Genomic DNA, 21,465 nt, shown 5'->3' on the forward strand with positions numbered 1-21,465 from the left:
GAAGATGATTCATCTGTCCAGAAGCTCCAATAATGCACAGCCACAGCTGCCCCTCAGGTTTGCTGCAGACCACAGCAGCCACCAACTAACCCAGAAATCTGTCTTCACTCTCCTGCCACTCTGTTAGCCAGCTTCTCAGCCCTCTGCATAGACACACCAAAAATTCCTTACACTCAAGCTTAAAACCAGATGAAAAACACATGAAAATAATATCTGTCAGGAAAAACACTGCTTGCAGTAGCCAGGTTTCCACACTTACTATTTCCATTATTACCAAAGTCCTGTTTTCTTCATATGCAGCAAAGAATCTCCATGTATGAGACACAGGGATGAAAGAGGCTGATGGATCAGCACCAACATTCCCAGAAAGCAGTGAAACAGCAGAATAAGAGAGAAATATTCCAGCATCTCAAGGGCAGCTGGCAAAGCCCAGCACATTTAACCCCAGCACAGGTCAGCACATAAGAAATGCTGGCAGGAGAGAGAGAGAGAATTTCCTTGCCAGGGAAGGTCAAGCTATTGAAGAATATTCTTTAAAGAGTTATTAAAGTTCTGGAGGTCTGTTTAGACAACCCTTGAGTGAAAGGCCAGCGTGAGATACAGCAGAGATATCCAATGTTTTATCCTGTCAGAGAAACATCTCCATAAAAAAATTAATAATAGATTTTTATTGAGTGATTATCCTTTCCATCCTTGGCTTTTCACTGGAGTTTATGGTGACTATTTACTGATCTCTTCAGGGAAGGAGATGACATTTACTGTTCCTCCTATGCCCCTCTGATCTCAGACCTGGCCTCTGCTGTCACTACATCCAACAGTGATTCTGTAACTTTAAAAGATGCTGCTACAAATTGAGGGGACTGTTATTTCAAACAGAAGCACAGAATTCTTGGGGACAATACAGAATACTTTGCAGACAATGCAGAGGACCAATCATTTAAGATTTGCAAAGAAAAATCAAGAAATTTCTTCTCATTCTTTTTACTGCTCTCCACTTCTGTGGCACAGCTGTGATGATCATCAGCTTGGACATGGAGTTCTTATTATCTTTCCAATTTAATCGTAAGAAACAGATAACCAGAGCAGTTGCCCAACAGTCCAAATCCAAGCATGTGCTCTTTTCAAACATGTAAGATACAAGTAAAAGTTTTCCTGGAACTTCTGCTCCTCCATGCATTTCAGTTTGATGCATTAAATGATCAATTCTCAGTTACTGGGTTGAAGTGTTTGTTGTTTAGGGTTTTGTTTTGGTTTTTTTTTAAAAATGGATAAACTGCAACCAGAAGTTTGTAGCCATCATCCTTTCAAGTCAAGACCATATAATTAGGATTTAAGAGCCCCCTGAGACTAAGGATCTATTTAATCCCATTGAGGGATGAGCAAGCCAACCTCAGTGTGGGTAAGGAAGAAAAGTGCAGATACAGAACTGACAGCACTGAAGGAAAGATGTTTCATCCTAACCAGCAATTGTCCCTATGTGCAGAAATCAACTCTGCTAGCAGGAAAATACTGGTTAAAAAAAAAAAACAAACAAGAAAAATCCACCCCAAAGAGAAACCCCACACCAATTTTTATTAACACACTCTCTTTGCATGAGTGTTATTCTCTTCCCTTGACAATTTAGCCTGCTGTCCAGCACCTGGAGTCTTTTATATCCATTTATAAATAGATGCTGCACACAAATGAATCCCAGATACTCCTTGCAACCTTTGCATGAGAGATGGATGACCAAGGAAGGAGAGTTTTTGTCTTATCAGGGGCAGGTGGAACAGAGAAGAGTGAGCTGGACAAACAGCACAGGTACAGATTGAGGCTCTCTTTCACCTGGCCAGAGCACATCTCAAGAACAAGGAAAACAGACCCACAGGAAACTAGATTTCATTACTTCCACTTCTCTGAAAAGAAATCCATTTGTACAATTCACTTGTGGTTACAGCATGAGCTTGTCTAATTTGCTTCTAGACTGATTAGCAATAAAAAGACCTTGTCAGGAAGGTGGGTTTTCCTTCTCCTCACCTTAGCCCAAAAATTCTCCAAAGAAATACTCATTTCATGTAACATTGATTTGTTCAATGCAGCATGCCTTGCTTGCAAACTAAAGAGAGATGAACTTCAGGCCAAGCACTACAGCTGTTGGGTAGTGCCTATTTGGAAGCCAGAATAGGGCAGAACACTAAATATTCACAGCTGGTTTCCAAACTCATTTAGGAGCTTCCTAGATGTCAGGTTTCTGGAGATGGATCCTGTACAGAAAGTTCTTTTGCCTCACTTGAGTAATATCAGTGGCTTGAACTCTGCAGCTCATAAAGCTAAATAGTAACTTTAAAGGAGAAAACAGAGTTACTAGATCTGACCATAACCCCTCAAAGCCACTGTGCCCTCTTCAACACCAGTCAGAGGACTTCCCATGGGATTTCTGCACCTATGCAATGTCTACATGACAGGGGCATTGATTCCTCCTTGCCTTGCCTTTTCCACCACAGCAGGAGTGCAAAACACAAGGAAAATGCAGCTTAATTAACAAAACACAAGGCAAAGTGCAGCTTAATTTGTATCAGGCACCATTTAAATGGCTCAGAGAAAAAGATCTCAGCAGCCACATGCACTCATTGGTGCTGCAATGACAAGTGGCTGCTCCATTTGTGGTGATGTGTGTGCCAGTGACTCCACACCTCTGCAGATACTTCAACCCAACCCAAAGTAACTCCAGGCAATGCAGTACAGAATATTGAGGGAAGTTCCCAGCAAGGGAGAGAAAAGGTTTGGATGCTGCACATTTACTCTTCAGGAGCACAAAATTCATGAGAAAGGCAAGCCAAATCAGAAGCAGTCCCAGATGGAAACTGTATATCATGGATTCTTTTACATGTTCTGCATCAAGAAAGAAAAAAAAAAGTAGAATGTAAGGAGTGAGCTATTCCCACCTTCCCACCTCTTGGCTATTTTTTTGTTATTTCAAGAGTCAACATTTAACATTTTACATTAAGGGCTACACAGGCCCTTAGCCGAATATTAAAACCAGCTTCTCTGCCTTTTGATACTGCCCAGAACACAGGGCAGCCCATGCAAGCAGCAGCTAAACCAGCACACCCTGAATTTGTAACATGAATTTTCTGCTTTCAAAAGCACCCGAGCAAGATTGCCCTGAGCTCTGCTGCTGGCAAGTAAAACCCCTCAGGTCATGACACACATATTTACAAGTGCACTGGCCCCTTAGGCAGGGATGGGGATGTCACATGAAGCCACCCTACCTCTGTCACTGAAGTCATCCACCAGCACGATCTCAGCCACCAGCTCGGGCGGGGAGCGGTTCAGGACGCTGTGCACCGTCCGCAGCAGCGAGGACCAGCCCTCGTTGTGGAAGGGGATTATCACACTGGTGTTGGGCAGCTTCTCCAGGTACAGCTTGTTCTTGCAGCTGGACACACAGAGAACAAGTCAAATAGTGCTGCCAGAACACACCAGACACACCCAAAAACCACCAGCACTTCTATATGAATTACCAGCAAGCAGCTTAGTAAATTCAGTAAACTTCTTTAATCCTCAAAATGATGCCGAGTGCATTAATTTTCATGATTTTGAAAATGGGGTAACAAACTCTTGTGGAATGGGATTATCACACTGGTGTTGGGCAGCTTCTCCAGGTACAGCTTGTTCTTGCAGCTGGACACACACAGGGCAAGTCAAAAGGTGCTGCCAGAACACACCTGACACTCCAAAACACACCAGCACTTCCATAATAATTACCTGTAAGCAACTTAATAAAGTAAATTTAGTAAACTTCTTTACTCCTCAAAATGATGCAGAGTGCATTAATTTTCTTACTTTTGAAAGAGGGGTAACAAACTCTTGCCTTGTAGGGTTGGTTTCGAGGTGGTTTCATTAATAAAATTCTGCAGTATGAAGTGCAGTGTTTACTTTCCTGCAGGCGTGGCCATAAGTGGAATTTACACCTGGTTAAACAGGTAACCTCTAAAGCCACACAGTGACCCAAAGTAGTTAAAAACCACTCAGTAGCTTTTCATTAGGGGTCAAAAATGTATTCCATCCTTGGAGCCCCATGTCCAGAACAAACCAGCGTGTGCTGTGTGAATGGAGGTGTGTGGGGGTACCACGAACAAGCTGCCCTGTGCCCAGGAGCAGGGCAGGGAGGTCCCACACTGCTCCCTGTCCCTTGCACAGCCCCCAGGCTGTCACTCTGCCCTGGGGGCTGTCACTGTGCACAATCCCATGCACACAGGCAGCAATTCCCTGCCCTGGCCCCCGGAAGGACAGACAGGGATGAGAGCAGCTCTGGCAGCTTTATCCTGGTACCTTTCCCAGGGCACAGAGAAGGATGTACCTATGTTATACAAGCTCAATACATCTGTGCCTACAGGAAGTTACCCTGGTGCCTGTGTGAGAGGACAGTGACTTATTCTGGGTGTAATGAATTGTCCTGGGGTGCTGCCAAGAGCCTGCAGGCTGTGGCTGCAATGCACAGATGCAAGATGCAAACTGAAGCTGCAGGGATTGCTTTCATCCAGTCCTTGGCATTGCCACCCTAACCTTCTTCCAACAGCTACTAGCTACAGTTCTGCTCCAATATGAACCAAGAGCCCTTGAATTGTTTCTAACTCTTCTTGCACTGGAATACTCATTTTCTGGCTAACTTAAACAAGTGGAAAACTTTAGCTATTAAGTTTAACCATTAAGCATGGAGAGAAATTGCTTCCCTCCAGCTACTGTATCTACAATTGCTTTACAAGACCTGCAAAATTAGTATTTAATATTAAAAACCCTAGAGGAGCCTAAAGGAACTGTTATCAGGGGAAGACATGACTGTTGAAACAAACAATTGTATGTGTGCACCAGGCAGATCCAGTACATGCTGTGCCCCGGCTCCCTGAGTCCCACAATTAACAGAAAGCAGACACACTGGTTGGTATATTTAAATCCACACAAACCATCTCACACATCAGCTGCTTCTGCGCCCTTCCCCAGCCAGGAAAGCCACTGGGGAGAAGCCCAGGTGTGGCCCCAAAGCTCAGGGCAAGGCAGATGATGCATTTTCCCCCAGCACACCTTCTCCTCACACTCCTCACTGCATGTAAGGGGCTCTAAAACACAGCTCCCTTCTTTCTGCAATACTCTTTATGGACTTGTAACTTTATGGCTGGGTCTCAGCCTAACTTTGTTATAAACTGCCCTCACCAACCTCTCCAGTAACACAAACCACACCATTTCATGTATATCTTTTTAATGGGCATAGAGAATGCACAGCAGATCTTTCCAGCTGTGAATTCTTCTCTGCACATCCCCACTATGGGCAACCCTGCCCAGCTAATCCCATCACCCTTCAGGCACTGTGCTGTTTATCCACTCCTCAAGTCCCCCACAATTACAGTTTGCTGTGCTGGGGGAAAGGATTTGTCAAGCAACAAGCAAACCACTGCAGCAGCACATCAATCACAGATTAAGTTGTCCCAGACACTTCACTTGTTAATTTTATCTGAGGCAGGAGTTAGACGTTTTGAAAAATTGCAATTTTCAAAAAATTGTAAATTAAAAAAAATTTAAATATTCTACAAAAGTTTAAATAGCAGAATTAGCAACACTGAGTTGGCAATTTCAGGAAACACTGGAGCATGTGAGGTAACCCATTAAACCCTCAGATAACAAAATACTGGCATTATCTGATGTTTAAGTTCCCAGAGCCCAAGGCAGACTCTGTAAATGGAAGCCAGGTAGAATTTAGGTTAGTAAACTCAAAATGTGTTTCCTAGAACTTGAAAATTGGCCTATCCAAAAACATCTTCAGTTACCTGATTTATCTCTATGTTTAAACATTTCAGCTGCATGCTAAAATATTTATGGAGCTACACTCGCTACCTTTTTTATGTGTTTATATTGAGAAAGAGTGTCAAGCCAGTGTATTTGATTAGTTTGCTGTGACAGCTGAAGAGGTAATATTTCAATTGTGCAGTTAACAAATTATAAAACCTGACTTCTGGAACTTGTATCTCGTGAATAAAGTAGATGTTGAATTCAGATTTATTAAACTGTGATAAACACAGCTTTACACAAAAGAATCTTAGATTCAAATGTCTAACAATGCTTTCAGATTAAGAACTTCACAAACAGTATTTAAAAACCTCTCAGCTTTGTATAAACAGGGGCTAAACCCTAACTGACGCACTTTTGCAACAAGAGAAAAACTTCTGGTTTGACCAAAATCCAGTTCAACAGAATCCCACAGCATCATGTCCAAAACCAGATGAATTCTAAAGTCAGTATTCAATTGGAACTTGTTTCTACTTGTAAACCCTGAGGAGGCTTTTATGAGGAAGATGTCCACAAAAATAATCCATACACCTGGTAAAATTCTTCATACATAGTTGAGTGAAGCTGCTCACATCTTTTTCTGCTCCTGAGCATTCCACAGTCATTTCCAGCTAGTGGCCAACATAAGTGGAACCTCAGGGTTACATTAAAGATTTCTTATGAGCAGGGTTGCAAGTTTGTGGTAATTTTAAGTCTTTTGAAATCAAAAAACGATTTTTCCCCCAGATTTGATCTCTTCTATTTCCCACTGAAATTACTATACACCGTCCTTTATTAAGGAAATACCAGGACCCAGCTGTGCAAAGATTGGATTTTATGAACAAAGGTACAAGAGTCCATAATAAAAAAGAACACATTCCTGTAGAGGTGGTAATTTAGGGCTTTGCAAAGCTTCACTCCTAGAAATGCAAAGTGTATACTCACTTTGGATGCCTGATGTCTGGAAGGGAACGATTCAGAGAAATTTTATCACTCACAAAGATATTAAAGCCATTTTCCCTGTATGCCTGGTCCACTCGCTCTGCATCAGTCATTGGGTAAGGTTTTCCCTGTTCTCCATTTCCTGTGGATAGACAGAAAGTAAATACAGATCATTGCTGCTAATTAGTGCTTAACGGGCCAGAAACCAATCCATACAGCAGAAAAAAAGAGCATCTTAGAGTCCTTTGAACATTACTTTATGAGTTTTGTGCTCTGTGTCATTTAGCACTAGGTCAACCATGTCAATTTAACAGTTTTATCTGATAAGCAGTTTTGCTACAAACCACTCAGCTGTGCAAATCCAAGGTAAAAATCTTCCCTCCTAACACCAGAAACAGATGAAGGGGTTTTGGCAATGCTGTGGAAGATCTCCAGAATGCCTTTTGTTTCACAGTGGGAAGAATCCATGTGGTTTGAATATCTCAGCACTGTTGGAATTGTCAGCACAGATGGATTTGTGCTCTTGCACTGAGGGGCAGAGCCCTTGCAAACACATCACTGTAAAGCTGTGACATTCAAAATGAGCCTTATTTGCAATGCACGACAAACCCCAGAACTGTGGAATGGACTTGAATGAATGTTATAGTCCAGAATTTTTTTCTTATTCTTTCTTTGTGGATTTCCTATTTCTGGGAGAGGTACATGCATGCTTTTTTGAGGGAGGCGGGTAATTTTTTAATAAATCAATTCTCCACCTGTCATAAAACCACCAAGATTTAAGTGATGCATTTGCACCTCAAAATAGTTATTGTGGAGTCGAGGAAAAAGGAATTTAACTGGGATTAACACAGTTAAAAGATAACCAGATTAATTGGCGTTAATTACAATTTATGAACTTTAATTTAATTTAATCCTGTATCATGTCAAGAACATCACCTTGACCCTAAAGTTGAACACATTGTTCTACACTCAGCCTACCAAATAAAATCAAAGTTACAATCTGTATTAAAACGCTTTTATAGCAATCTTACATACCTACACGCTCCGAGTCCCTCCTTATGGCTTCTTTGTTGTGCCAGTCCTTTTTCCTTTGTCCATCAGCAAAGTAAGCGTCTTTCTTTTGCCTCACATATGGTGCCTTTTAAACAAAAAACTGGATATGTAATAAATACACAACAAATGAAACCTTTCCTCAGCAGCCTCCCCTTCCTGTAAGAGGAAATTAAATATCTCCCTTAGGGTAAGATCATCACAAGCAAGTGGCTTTTGGCCTAAAAGGGGTGAGGGAGGAAGTGAGTTTTGCTTGTCTCAGAACTTTATCTGTGTCTGTTAAGTGATATTTTTCCAGGCACCATCACATATACAGAACATTATTTCTTAATCAGAGAATCTATTAAAAACTCCCATTTTCATTTTGAAAACCTCCAATACATCTTACAGCCTTTTTGTTAATTAAATAGGATGTACTAGGAGACCTACTGCAGGATCATTATTAATGAGACACTACCACACCTGAATAAAATCAAAATAAGATTTAAAAGGTCATTTATTAAGACTCTTGCTGCTGACCCCAATTAGAGATTCTATTTCATTGTGTTGTTCCTGAAATTCAAGCCAGGGGTGCTTTGAAAACAAGTCAGCAAATGAAGATCCCCAGAAATCCAGTGTCTCCAGTTCCCCTCTGACTGCTCAGGATGGAGACTCACATTTGCTGAAGGGAAGAGGAGTCATGAGAGGCACTGCAAAAGCCTGATATTGATTCACATCATGCAGGGGAAGGCCAGTGCAGCCCCACAGCAGCTGAGCTGGTGAAAAACCACACACTCCTGCCATGGAAGGGCTCACCTGGACTCACCACACAGAAATATCAAACTAATTTGCTTAACCTGCCTTGTGGTTTTCCAGCTGTCCTATTTAACACCACTGTTCTCCTGCAAATTCCTGCCTGGTAATAATGCCATCCCTTCTAATCACTCCCACCAAATAACCCACACCAGAGCACACTGCCATGCTGTGAAATTTTTGCCTCTGTTTTACAAGAACAATTCTTTGCCAGGCCAGCTCACTGACCAGTCTCCTCCTCTGCCAGGAAAAGTCCTGGAAAGCTCTCCCAGACCAGAGCACCTCCTTGCCAGGAGAGTTTTGCCAACTTTCTGAGCACTAGCCTTCTGCACAAGGATCATACTGGGCACAGGAACAACTGGCAGGTCTGAAATTTTTATATTTTAGGTCTCTTTGTCTCTTGTTTGTAGTGTTCTGGACTGAAAGCACACACCAGGAGAATCACTGACAATGCCACTGTCCCTCCTGCCATTTGCTGGGATTAAAAGTGTGAAAATCCCTTAAAAGCTGTTTCTGTGGAAACCCCACCCACCCCTGCAGAGGAGAGCATGGCCAGAGTGTCCAGGGGGAAGAACACACAGGGCAACCCTGAACCTCACAACACCCACTGCACCCCAAATCAAACCCAGACAATGTGAGCAGGGAATGGAGGCAACCTGGAGAAAAAAAAGAGAAAAACCCAGATCCACCAGCAAACAGCAAAATCCAACCTAACAGAGCATTGCTAAGGGGGCTTAAATCTCATCTCTTTCTGAGACCTGGGCAACTTAAACTGGAATTGCAGAGGCACCTCTGAAAACATCCCTGTCCATAGCTGCAGGCACTCGTGGGGACTTCTCTCTGTGCTGGTTTGGCTGGGGTAGAGTTAATTTTCTCCACAGGAGCTGCTATGGGGCTGTGACTTTGCTTTGTACAGGAAAGTGTTGATAAAACAGGGATGTTTTTGGGGCAGGGTTTAGCCAGAGCTGCGGCTTTTTTGCTTTGCCCTCAGAGAGGAAGGTGGCAGAGCATGGGAAGCAGGGAGGGGACACAGGCAGGACAGCTGTCCCCAGGGACATCCCAACCATGTGGTGCCACACTGAGTGCATAAAGCTGGGGAAGAGGAGGAAGCAGGGTTTTTGCAGTGATGACATTTATCTTCCCTGCTTTCCTGAGGAAGGCTGAACACCTGCCTGTGCTAAGGAATGGATTCCCTGGTTTGTTTTGCTTTGTGGGATTTTTGCTTTACTTTTTCAACTCTCTCAACCCATGAGTTTTCTCACTTCTAACTCTGCCAGCTCTCACCCCCACCCTACTGCAGGAGTGAGCTGCCAGCTGGGACACAACCAGGACACATTCCTTCTGAAACACACTGAAATGCACAGGGGATGGATCTGGAGCTGTCCTCCACAACAGCTCCCAGTAGAGAAGTTGGAAATACACCCCAAAGGATGCACACCAACATCTCCAGACCCCTCTGAGGGAGGCCACAGCACTGGGCTGGCTCAGGAGGGACATCTCTCACCCTCACACAGCTGTCCCAGCACAGCAGCAGCCCAAAAGCCATTAAAAAGCACTCACAGCCCTCCCTGCTCAGTGTGTGCAGCCCCAGGCTCTGGGCTGGCTGCTCCTTGTGTTTGTGTGCTCAGTGCAGGATAATGTGTACAGGGAAGTAAATTTTCTGCACAGCTTCAAGCCATTATTCAGAGGGGTCAGCAATGTGCATGTAAACATCCTCAGAGCAAGCAACAACCTAATGCAAGCAATTTAAACCCTGAGATAGAAGGAAAGCAGGCAGCAGCACACCATCCTCCAGGGCTGTGAAAATAAAGGAAAACAAAAACGGAAAACAAAATCAGAGACTGCTACTGCATTACCCACTGCACCAACCAGACACATGGACAGTAGAAAGTCAAGCACATGGATGTATTTCTCTCAGTCTTAGATAAATTTACACACAAAAGCATCTGTGAGCTGGGTTAAGCTAACCCTGTCAGGGCCACACATGTCAGTAATTTGTAAACTTTAAAATTAAGCAAGAGGGAAAATGATGAAGCACAAGCATCAGTTATCCAGACCTCTCTGAACTGCAGTGTGGGACTTCAGAGGTGCCCAGAGTGAGAGTTATTGATGCTGAAGTGCTGGGAACAGGCTCTGTACTGCTCTCAGTCTGGAGACTTACAAGGATCAACACTTCTTGATGCTGGCACTGACAGAATGAAATGAGGACTGTGCATGGTGAGTCATTCCCAGCTCCTCTGCCTGCACTGCTCATAGTGCTCCTGCCCTGTACAGCTCACACCAAGCTGTGCTATTCACACAGGACAAGCACAACCTGAACCTCTGCTGGGTGCACATAAACCTCCAAGTCGCTTTTAGAATCCTGAAGGGTAGACAGTTCCAGGTCATGGCAGACATGCTGCATTCTGCAGCTTTTTTTGGTTTTTGGCAGAGAAGTTACCTTAGTTCATCCAACACTGGAGTTCTCCATTACATTTAATTCAGCCTGGGTAAATGTTAAGAGGTTGGAATATTTCTTACTGTATCCTTTGCAAGCAAACACACAATGCTTACACTGGTTTTGCAGGTCGCTGATAAAACACCTGAAAAGTCTGCTGTGAGTCACTGACAAGTTCTGTCAACAGTGTCTAAACATTAATTTTGAAGTGACTTTCAGTGCTAGAAAAGGAACATCAGTGTCTTTGCCTCGGTGACCTTGCCAGCCCTCACCATCCACACAGCCCTGGAGGGAAGGTGCAGCTGCAGCAGCCAGATCAGTGCTGTATTTCTGACTTTCAACACCCAACTTAATTTCAGCAGACCACCAAAAACAGTCAGTGTGAACTATAAAGCATTTGCCTTCCCCCTGCCTGCCTGCAGTTATCTGATGCCATCCCTCTGAGCAGAGCTGTGTGTAAGGCTGCAGGCACGGTGCCACCACGGGCAGAGAAGGATGGGCACATATGTCCTCAAAGTCTCTCTTAAAAATGGGCAGGTTGCTGACATTGATGGGATTTTGGAAGCTCCTCTCCTTCTTTCTTGCTTTCTTCCCCCAGCCCCCTATTTGTAAAAGATGTCTGAGGCTCTAGAAATCCAGACACAGCATACAGAGACCAGAATGTTGCTTTTTTTAGTGGTTTCCTTCAGGGATGTTGCATGGGATTTGACTCAATTATGCAAATTACATAACTTGATGATACTCCTTCAACAAATGCTCTAGACCGTGATATCGGAGCAATCTGCAAAACACAGCAAGTTTCCTAGGATTGACTTTTTCTTTAACTCTTAAACAAGCATTTCATTTATGGGGAGTTATGTCATACATGTAATGCTGTATTTCATCTCAATTTACACTCTCATCCTAATTTCTCATTAACTCTAACTGCATAGCAGGAGGTAGAACATTTTTGTCCAAACCCTCCACCAAATCCCCCTTTATGTGCATTTTATCTATGGAATGCAGTGACCATTGTTTGAACATTGGAGCTGTCAATTCTGCATGGTTAGGGTAAATTCACATTATGGACGTGGATTTCCATCCCTACAAAAGAGGTCAGCAATTTTCACTTCTGCTCTGTAACAGCTCTGTGTTAGCTTCCCATTTTGCAAAAATATTGCTGTTTTTTTAAATGGTCAATTGCAAACAACACGTAAAAATCAGATTTTAAAGCATGAAGGTTTCATTATGATTATCCACTCAGGCTATATAAGTGCACCATTGAATTCCATCCAGTAACTCCTCCAACAAGCCCATAAGTTCTATTTCAGCTCAAGCACATTTTCTTTCCCTTAAGAACTGAAAGTTGTTTACCACTAAGGAGTGATTACTTCTCCAGCAATATCTTAAACCGCTCTCCTGCTTGTTTCCAGCCTTCATTTTTTAAAAACTGAAAATGAACTAAAGTAGAAAGGCATATTAAGCAATACACTGAAAATGGATTTAGACAGATTGCTGTAAATAAGGCCCTTCTGTTGTCTACCACACTGCTACTGAACACGCCGCCAAAGCAATTGATCAGCGTTCAAACGCCAAATGCACAAAAACAGAATTTTAATTTTTTGTTTAATCACTATTTAGTGTGTCTGGCTGCAGCCAAAATAAAAGGGAAAAAAAAAAGTGCAGATCGAGACATAAGCCAAGAGTTTTCTACACATGAGGAAAAAAGATTTGCTGAAGCATTTATGTTAACCATAATGCTGTACTGATCTCAAACCTCTCCAAACACTTGCTTTGCTGATTTATTATTTTCTTTCAAATCAAGGAACAATAATCAGACCCATGATTTTTGGAGATTGTGTCAAACAGGGCAACTGCTTCATTCCTGATCTCTTCACTTATCCCAGCACCTCAGCAAGTCTGTCTTGCACTTATATCCTGAAAAAAGACATTGAAGATGCCAAAATAATTCAAGGAAAATAATAGGGAGAGGGAAAGCAGCAAATAAGAGCAATTCCTCTGCTTATTAAAGGAATTTGCAACCTGAGGTGAACTCAGTGGAACACTCAAGAGCACACACCTGGGAACAACCCCGTTGTCACATTCTGTGACATGGCAAAGCAGAAAGAGAAAACATCCACAGGCAGATTCCCTCCAGTCTTCCAAAACCTGCAGGACCTGAAGTGTTTCAGGAAACCAGGTCTAGGAGAAAACAGGAGGAATCCTCCCTCTCACTGCAGCAAACTCAGGTTTTAATGCCAAATGTAAGTAACCCTTTCATAAATAAATAGATAGCAAGTGTTATTGCACCATGAAGAAATTAAATTCTCTTTTTTTGGTTTGCCAGAGCTCTATCAGCAAGTGTTGAACAACAAACTGGTACAGCACTCACGCAGCACAAACAGACTCCATCCTTTTCACTGGCAGGAAAACAGCTGAGACTTTCAGATGAGCTAATGAAAAATAAAAATATCACCAACATCAGCTGGAGGCTGCTCCTGGGTCAGGAAGCTGAGCATAACCTCAGTCAATCAAAACTCCTCATTTACTGGAACAGGAGGCAGCACACTACTGGAAAAAAGGCTGCTAAAAGCCTGTTGTGTGATCTACCCAAGTGTTTTCAGAAGGTTAATTTTTGAAGCTATTTCAGTCCATAAAAAATTTAAAAGGTACATTAACATAATTCATACCTCCAACATTTCAGGAACTATTATAAGGACACGCAGGACTAAATGGTACCCCATCATGCAGCATTTTTAAATGCTTTCAAAGACAAAAAAGCCAAGTTCATCTTCACAGCTTGCTGGGACTCACATAAGCAACAGGTTTTAACCAGACCTGAATTCTTCCTGCAGAATGCTATACCTTGGCCATCATTTTCTTTCCCAGCTGCAACACCAGTAATACTGAAATTCAGGTTTCTGCTTTGTTTTTGAGGAGGCCAGGCTTTGGAGCATGGAAATATCCTGATTCCTTCAGCAGCAGAGCCCCAGATAGGTGTGGGCACTCCTGGATCAGTCCTCACCCTGTGTCAGAGAATGAAACCACAGCTGGACCAGAACCAGCTGAGGGGATCAGTGCAGACAGGCACAAAGCAGAGCCTTTGGTGCAGAACACCCAGGGACATCTGGGAGCTGTAGTTATTAAAGAATATGTTCCTTGCAGAACACTCAGTGGATGGGACAGCCTGCTGCTTTCAGCTGACTCTGCTTTTTAATGCAGTAAGGGTTTTGGATCAAGTGCTAGAACAGTACTTGTCTGAACTGAAACTCCTCCTCTCCCTTTAAATTCCTTTGGTTAACAAGTTTTATTCAACATCAACAGCTGAAAATCCCTTAGCACAAAAAAAAAAAAATCATCTTGTAAAAAGTCCTGGATCATCAGTGGATTAAAGTCTGCAGACATCAGCTGAGGACAGTGATATGACATCCAGCTTAGTCATCCATCTCTGCCAAACACCTCACTCTTTGTTCTTTGCTTACCTTTAGATATAATATTGTAGTTTTGTGATGTCTGCTGTTCTGAACTTAGTTTGACTAATTCAGCCCAGGCCTGCAGAGGCACAGCCCCTTCCAAGGTCAGCACAGAGCACCAAGCAGCATTCTCCTCCCTGAATTTAAGCACATCTTGTGATAGCACAGCAGTTTCACTCTCAGACTTTCCTTTCAGCTGTTAAAACCCCAGCTGGCCTAGTTTTAGAATTCATTTGCCCACAAGAGCTTTCTCATCTTTTCTGCTCACTAAAACGTTTACAGCCCTCTCCATCTCCAGAACTGCTCCACCTCCCACACTGAGCTTCAGGAATCTGCTGAGCACCCTGGAAAAAGCTCCTGCAGGCATTTAGCTGGGGTAAACCACCCTGTTTTCCCCTCAAGCAATAGGAATAATTCTTTTACCTTGCTCTAAGACACAGCAACACCCTATAAAATTCCCAAAGAGTATTTCATACCCTTGGTAGGCTCTGGTTGATGGAGACAGCCCCCTCCTCACCGTGCCTGAGGTACAACAGCAGGAGGGGCTTGGACAATAAACACACAAAATGAAGATGCAGACAAAGTCATCTCTCAACTGCCATTCCAAATGAGATTAAACTTCCCCCCCCTCCCACCTTCCCTTTCTGCTGGAAACATAAAACTGGATGAGTTCTCCCAAGGAACCAGGGCACATTTAGTGTTTTATCACACGTCCAAGGGCTGCTTTAGCACTGAACTCCTGGCAGAAGCTAAGGGCATGAAATCCAGAGAGATGCATTTTGTTTTGCACAGAATCTAGTGCTATCTGAAGCTGTCTAAAATACAGCCTTGCATATAGAAGGAGGGAGCAAGCTGGTTTTGACCATTTGAAGCAGAACCTGGCACGTGTCTGCAGATACCCACACTCCATTTAACCCAGCTGAACAGCCCACAAGGTGCAGTGGCTTCCTACAAAGGCAAAATTTTGAGCACTGTTTCTGAAATCTGACTTTCCAGGAAGACTTACAGATTATGCTGCATATGCAAAAAATAGGTGAATAATCTGTATTAAGATTTAATAAAGATGCAGGACACAAAACCTATTAATTCCACCATTTTGGTGAATTCCCTGTACTATATAAACTCCAGATCAGATTATAGGAATGTTAAGCCAATAAAGGACTGCTCAGATGAACACAACTTCCAAATATTTAATACACAAATATAGAAGCAAACCTTGTATAATATTAGCAGAAATCTCATTAAAAATACATCAAAATAGCATCCTGAATGTTCTCAACACATAAATACTACACAGAGGTGAAATTCCCAGCACTCAACCAATACCAGATGACAACTCAGGTGGTGCTGCACGTATGTGGACCTGGCAAACCTGTAACTGCAAATTTGACCTGTTCAGCTTACAGGGAAAAATGTACAACATTTATTACTATTTGAATGATAAAACATGGTAATTTGTGCCTTTCATTCAGTGGAATCCACCTGATTGGGTCCTTGGGAAACCCTGGTATGAACTGGCATAACTGATATGAAAAAAGAAATCAAATTATAAAAAAAATAAGGCTGCTAATGCTTCAATAATCACTAAAGCAAGGACAGGAAAAAAAAATCTAGCTGCTAGACATGCAAAAGGAGAATGCTAAGCATTTTCCATAGAGACAGACATTTCAAGAGAAAAACACTTAATTTTGGGGACTTACCAATGTGCAAAGTACCCTACCAGGACACTCTGCACTTTGTGATAAAGGCACAAGTGAGACTGCACTAGAACATGTTTTCTGAGGTAAGATGAGCGAGGCAGTTTGAAAGCTTGCCAACAGTTATAGTTCATAATAGTAAACAGAAAAGCTCAGGATTTTGCCCAAAAAAGCAGGCAGAGCACCATAAGGCATCCATAAGCCTGAGAGAGCTGCTGCAGTCTGCAACAGCTGACAGTGTAGATCAGATATTTACCTTTCCTCATGGAAACTGGGCTGCTGCCAAACTTACACAAACAAAATTCAAGGTCACGCTAAGGAAGGTTTGATGCCTGGTGAAGGGCAAAGACTGGTCAGCAAACACAGTACACTGGCTTCAGAAAGGTTAATACTGCTCTTCAGAAATATGCAAAAAGGTAAAAAAAGTCCAATGTTCAGTGCTATGGAAAAATATATTCAAGCCATACAAAACCTACATGACAGATATGACTCAAAAACTGGAATAAGAACTGTAGCTGCCACTTTGTTGTGTGCCAGGTACTGAGAATGTGTTTTATGTCAGCACAGTGCTTCCCACAGCAAGCTGCATATCATGCTTAGAAACTGTTTCTCCTCTGAATTTTGAAAGCTACTAGGAAAAAAAAAATTAAAAAAATCTGTATTTTAGGTATTTTTCCTTGAGCCTTGACCCATCATTAGGAGTTACATAAAATTAATGAAGTATCTCTAGACAGATATTTGAGAGGAGGCAGAATCTGACTGTCATCTGTGGAAAAGTCAGACCCAAAAGCAGAGAATGGCAGAACATCTATGAACAGCACCCACCACCACAGGAATGATCCCCAGAGCTGCTCTGCCAGCTCACCTTGCTCAGCTTAACCCTAAACTGCCCCTGGAAACGCAGACAGGTGCACAATAAATACTCAGCCAAAAGGATTTTAGGGAGAGCTTGAGCCATCAAGAGGCCTACAGATATTTTCAGAGTGCATTCTTCCCCCATTTATCTCCTGCTACCAGGAACAATTAATCTGCCTACATAACACTTACACACATCTTGAACCATACAGCTCCTCTACAACAAAGCAAAAAGAACCACAAGCATTTTTCTGTTTGATTTTCCACAGTGCCTTCAGTGCTGACACTGCTCACTTGCCTTGCAGACATTGGGAAATCAACAACCACTCTAACAGCTTTAGTTTAGGGAAAAAAAATCATTGTTTTCAATAAACTTTTAGTATTACTTCAGGTGGTGCTCTAAAACAGATTTGCTCCCTGATCCCCACCAACAGCATCACCCTCAGCACAGCTTTTTCTTAACAGCAATGCAGAAATACCACAATTTTCTGGCTTTCATCAACAGAATACTCCTATTTCCCTTTTAGCTGTTTAAAGATTTTAGAGTGAATTCCTTACCACCTTCCTGGCAAACCTGCTGCTTCCTGACAGTGTTATGTTAAATGTTAAACTGAAAACATCAGCACTGAAAAGGAACATTGAACAGGGCTCTTCTTCCCAAGGAGTTATTTATTTAACTGCTGCTCACCCAGCAAATGTAAATTCCCAAATTCTTAAAGATCAGAGTGCACAAAAATCCCAAATTCAATCATCAATCTCTTCTAGGAGACCAGGTCACCACTGATGGGTGGCAAAAATGACAGAGAACACACGTATCACAGAATTCTGGATTAAAAAACCCACCAGGAACCATTCAGGGAAGGTTATCCCATGGACAAGAGCTGAGCACCTTAAAAATAATTTACATTTATAGTGATGTTCAGAGGGCTGTGAGCAGCTAAAAGCTGAGTGCCAAGCACAGCACCCAGCCAGGGAGAATGTCTGGCACCCCTTCCCCACAGGGAGAGCTGGCACAGCTCCCCGCAGCACTGTTGGGCACCCTGTGCATCATCTCCTCACACTTCCCAAGGCTCATACTCCTCTCCCCAGCAAGCTGCTCACGAGGCTTCACTCCAGCCCTTTTTTCAAACACTGCAAGGAACTGGGAATATCACACTGGAATTGGGAATATCACGCATCTTTATGCCACCCCAAGGCTGAACTGTCCATGCCTGCAGCCTGGGGTGAGGTGAGGCTGAACCAAGGACAGGGAAGGATCAAGTCCCTTCTAGAGATGCCCTCAGTAGTGACCACTGAGCCTGTAATAGGGGAAAAAGTGGCTGGAAAACCAAATTAATTGGGTGTGGGAAGAAGCTGGTTGGCAGTGTTAGGCTGCCTGTGGAAGGCAGATTGTATTTGCAATAACTGAAAGATGCTGAACACTCCTGGGGAATTGAGGAAGAGCAGGGATGGGGATGCAGACACCAAAACATTGTATATGTCTAAAAGGTGACAAATCACTTCTGGATGTCATCTTTAAAGTGACAAACTGCTGCTAACTACAGCACTGTCAGGATTAAAAGGGAAGAAACAAGCAGACCAGGCAGACAGGAGAGAAAAGAGAGGTGTCACTCAGTGATGTAAAACTGAGCATGCTGAGTCTTGTTATTGTTAATATCCAGATTGGAATTCACTCAAATCTAATCAAAACTTACAAATTCTGATGCAAACATTCAGGTCATGTGTCAAAATAATCTTTGACAGAATCTTTCTAGACCCTGTGAAATTATCTATTGATTTCAATCCTGGAATGGAAAACAAGCTTGTTAAATCTGCTGATGTCGCTAACTGGAGAATGGAATTAAAATTCAAAAGCAGTCCTGGCCACAGAAAAAAGCATCAAAAATTTAGGATACAATTCAAAGGGTAAAGAAGACATTAGCTGCACAAATGTGAGACTTCAATGATTTTTTATGCAGCTGTTCAGCAGCTGTTCTATCATCATGACTGTATGGAACCCTGTCCTGCTGTTTAAAAAAAGCTAATTTCATCCTGAGATATTTACAAAAACATCACACGCAGGAAAATGCAAAATAATGGATGCTGATGAGGGCAGAGATGACTGGGCAGAAAAGGAAAGGCATGCATTACAAACAGCCCTCACACTTTTCCACACTGCTGCAAAGAAGAAAAGGCCAAGCCATGAAATTAGAAGTACCACACATGGAATTATGGAAGAGAAATTAATATATTCCATCCTGGTCCAAGAGGTAATTAGACTTTGAGGAGTTTCATTTCATCACAAGGATCTTAAGGGAGGTCTTTCCCTTGAGAATACATTGAATTCCTGAAATTTTACATATCCACTTCCTGGATAGAGTTATTGCAGCCAGACATCCTCATGAGCATCCTTTAGGCATCACATTAAAATATACCACAATGTTTTCTATTTTCCTAGATCTATTCTAGCTCCTATAGCACAGCAGAACTAAATTCCAAAGAAGCTGAATTATTTAGAGCATTTACTGTCCTTCAGGGTCATTACAAGAGCATAGAAGTTAGCCCTATGATAAAATATAAATTCTCTTCTCTACGGCATAGTCTGACCTCGCTATAATGAAGCTCCATGGGACTGAGAAAAATTGCTGTACAGCAGGACATTCTCTGAAATACAGTTTTTGTAGCTTCTCATACCAGAATAAAGAAGCACCCAATTTGACTAGAATTTGTTATATCTGGTATTGAAAGAATACTGCTTAGACATCGACAAAAAGGGGAAAAAATCAATAAAGAAATAAAACGCATGGTTATACATGAGATGCAGCAGAGAATGACAGCTACAAACCCCTCAGATTTGCTTAGGTGTTTGTTCTACCAAGTCTCATTAAACAGGAGAAAAGAATTAAGTTCCCACTGCTGGGACTGTTTCAGAGAGGGCAGGCTATTAGCAGGTCGTGTTACAGAGTGCCTGACTAATTCATTGTGTGTTCATCTCTCTGGAGACCTCTGAAAATTGATGGTGTAACACCTCATGGCAAAAACAGCACTGGCAAAACAGTGCTGGCTGCTCAGCTCACACAGGGAGCTCCACTTCAGCTCTTTGGAGGAATTCTGAAGGTGAATCTCTGTTCAGCCCTGTACAGAGCAGCATAAACTATTTTAAAGCCTCCTTTTAATGGGGACAGGGAGTGAGACACAACTTGTATCCTGGATTTTGTGTGTTCCTGGACTCAAGGACAGTTGTTCTGGGAGTATTCAGGCAATGCTCAGATGTTCCTTTTAAGAGCCACATTCATTGGCTGTCAGTGCTGAAAGGGGTTATGGTTAATGCTGTTCTGCACAACGTGAATGAAGGAAGAAGGGCCACTGCCCTTTGGAGAATGATGTCCTACAGAAGAGCAATGGGAAGACCATGGGTGTAACAGACAGCATTTTAAAGAGGTTTTCAGAACAGCCTTTGTGACACTGGCAGTTTTCTCCCTCCCTGAAGCAGTGCAGATGTTTGGAAAACGGAGCACTCCAAGCCTTCAGCATTTCCAACTGTGGTGTGCAGAGGGAGAGGCTCCCCCTGCTCTGACGTTTGTCTGCACTCACAGCTCACATCAGCCAGACTTCCTCAGTCCTGTGACGTGGTGAACTGCAATCAAACAGAACTGCTTTAACAAAAAAAACTTCATCTCCTTCAAGCCCTGTGGTTTTTAAATGCTCTGCCAGACTTGCACATCTGTTGAGTGAGGAAGTGACCTTGGAGGAGAGTAAGGAGGCTGAAGAAGCTGCTGGGAACAAAGAGATGCAATTACTGATGATGAACTGGTCTTATTACCATAGAAGACTGAAGTTCAAGTCTTGATCTGTGTCATAAGTGAAGAATCAATCTGGTTAATTTTGCCAATAGCCATTCTTCGGAAACCATTTTTCATTACTGCGCAAGGAAGAGCTCTGACCTGAGGAGTGAGAGCATTAACCAGAGCATTTTGGGGCAGCCAACAATGCCTGGGAGCTGCTGCCCTTCAGACCCATCTCCTGACCACAGAAAGCTTTCACAGAGATCCCTTTTGCTTGTGACAACAGCCTGTTTCACACACACTTCATGCAGAGAATCTTAAAAACCCTGCCAATGCTGGAATGCTATTAAATATTAATTTAAGACTGACATAATGGGCATAGGCTTCCTTCCTCTCTTCCTGCAAGTCAAAAATAGTTTTCCATTCAAGAATGATTTTGAAGAAACTATACTATATATACACATGTAGCAGCACAGCCTATCACAAGTTTTTATCAAAAGTGACAAGCTCGTGGCGTGAACATTACGATGTCTTAAAACCTTTCAGCACAAAAGAACAGCTAAAAAGTCCTGAATGACTTTGCTCAGGAGATGGACACTGTGTGTGCTCCAGCTGACCTTACTAATGATCATCCAAGCTTCAAATCTGCTACTAAAGTCTCCGTTGTAAGCAAT

The 21,465-nt window shown here is 42.6% G+C and overlaps 1 protein-coding gene across 1 annotated transcript in view; it reads right to left on the reverse strand.

Moving 5' to 3' along the window:
* The window catches only part of GALNT10 (polypeptide N-acetylgalactosaminyltransferase 10), a 78,432-nt gene that overhangs the window by 33,242 nt on the left and 23,725 nt on the right, over positions 1–21,465 (reverse strand). Inside the window, exons 2-4 of the mRNA XM_074552202.1 lie at positions 7,780–7,882; positions 6,748–6,886; positions 3,252–3,418 (exon numbers count right to left, since the gene is read on the reverse strand). Of these exons, the coding sequence (XP_074408303.1) occupies positions 3,252–3,418; positions 6,748–6,886; positions 7,780–7,882 (409 nt within the window). The remainder of the gene's footprint in view (positions 1–3,251; positions 3,419–6,747; positions 6,887–7,779; positions 7,883–21,465) is intronic.

The sequence above is a fragment of the Zonotrichia albicollis genome, chromosome 15 (assembly GCF_047830755.1).
Source record: "Zonotrichia albicollis isolate bZonAlb1 chromosome 15, bZonAlb1.hap1, whole genome shotgun sequence".
In the NCBI taxonomy this organism is placed as follows: domain Eukaryota; kingdom Metazoa; phylum Chordata; class Aves; order Passeriformes; family Passerellidae; genus Zonotrichia; species Zonotrichia albicollis.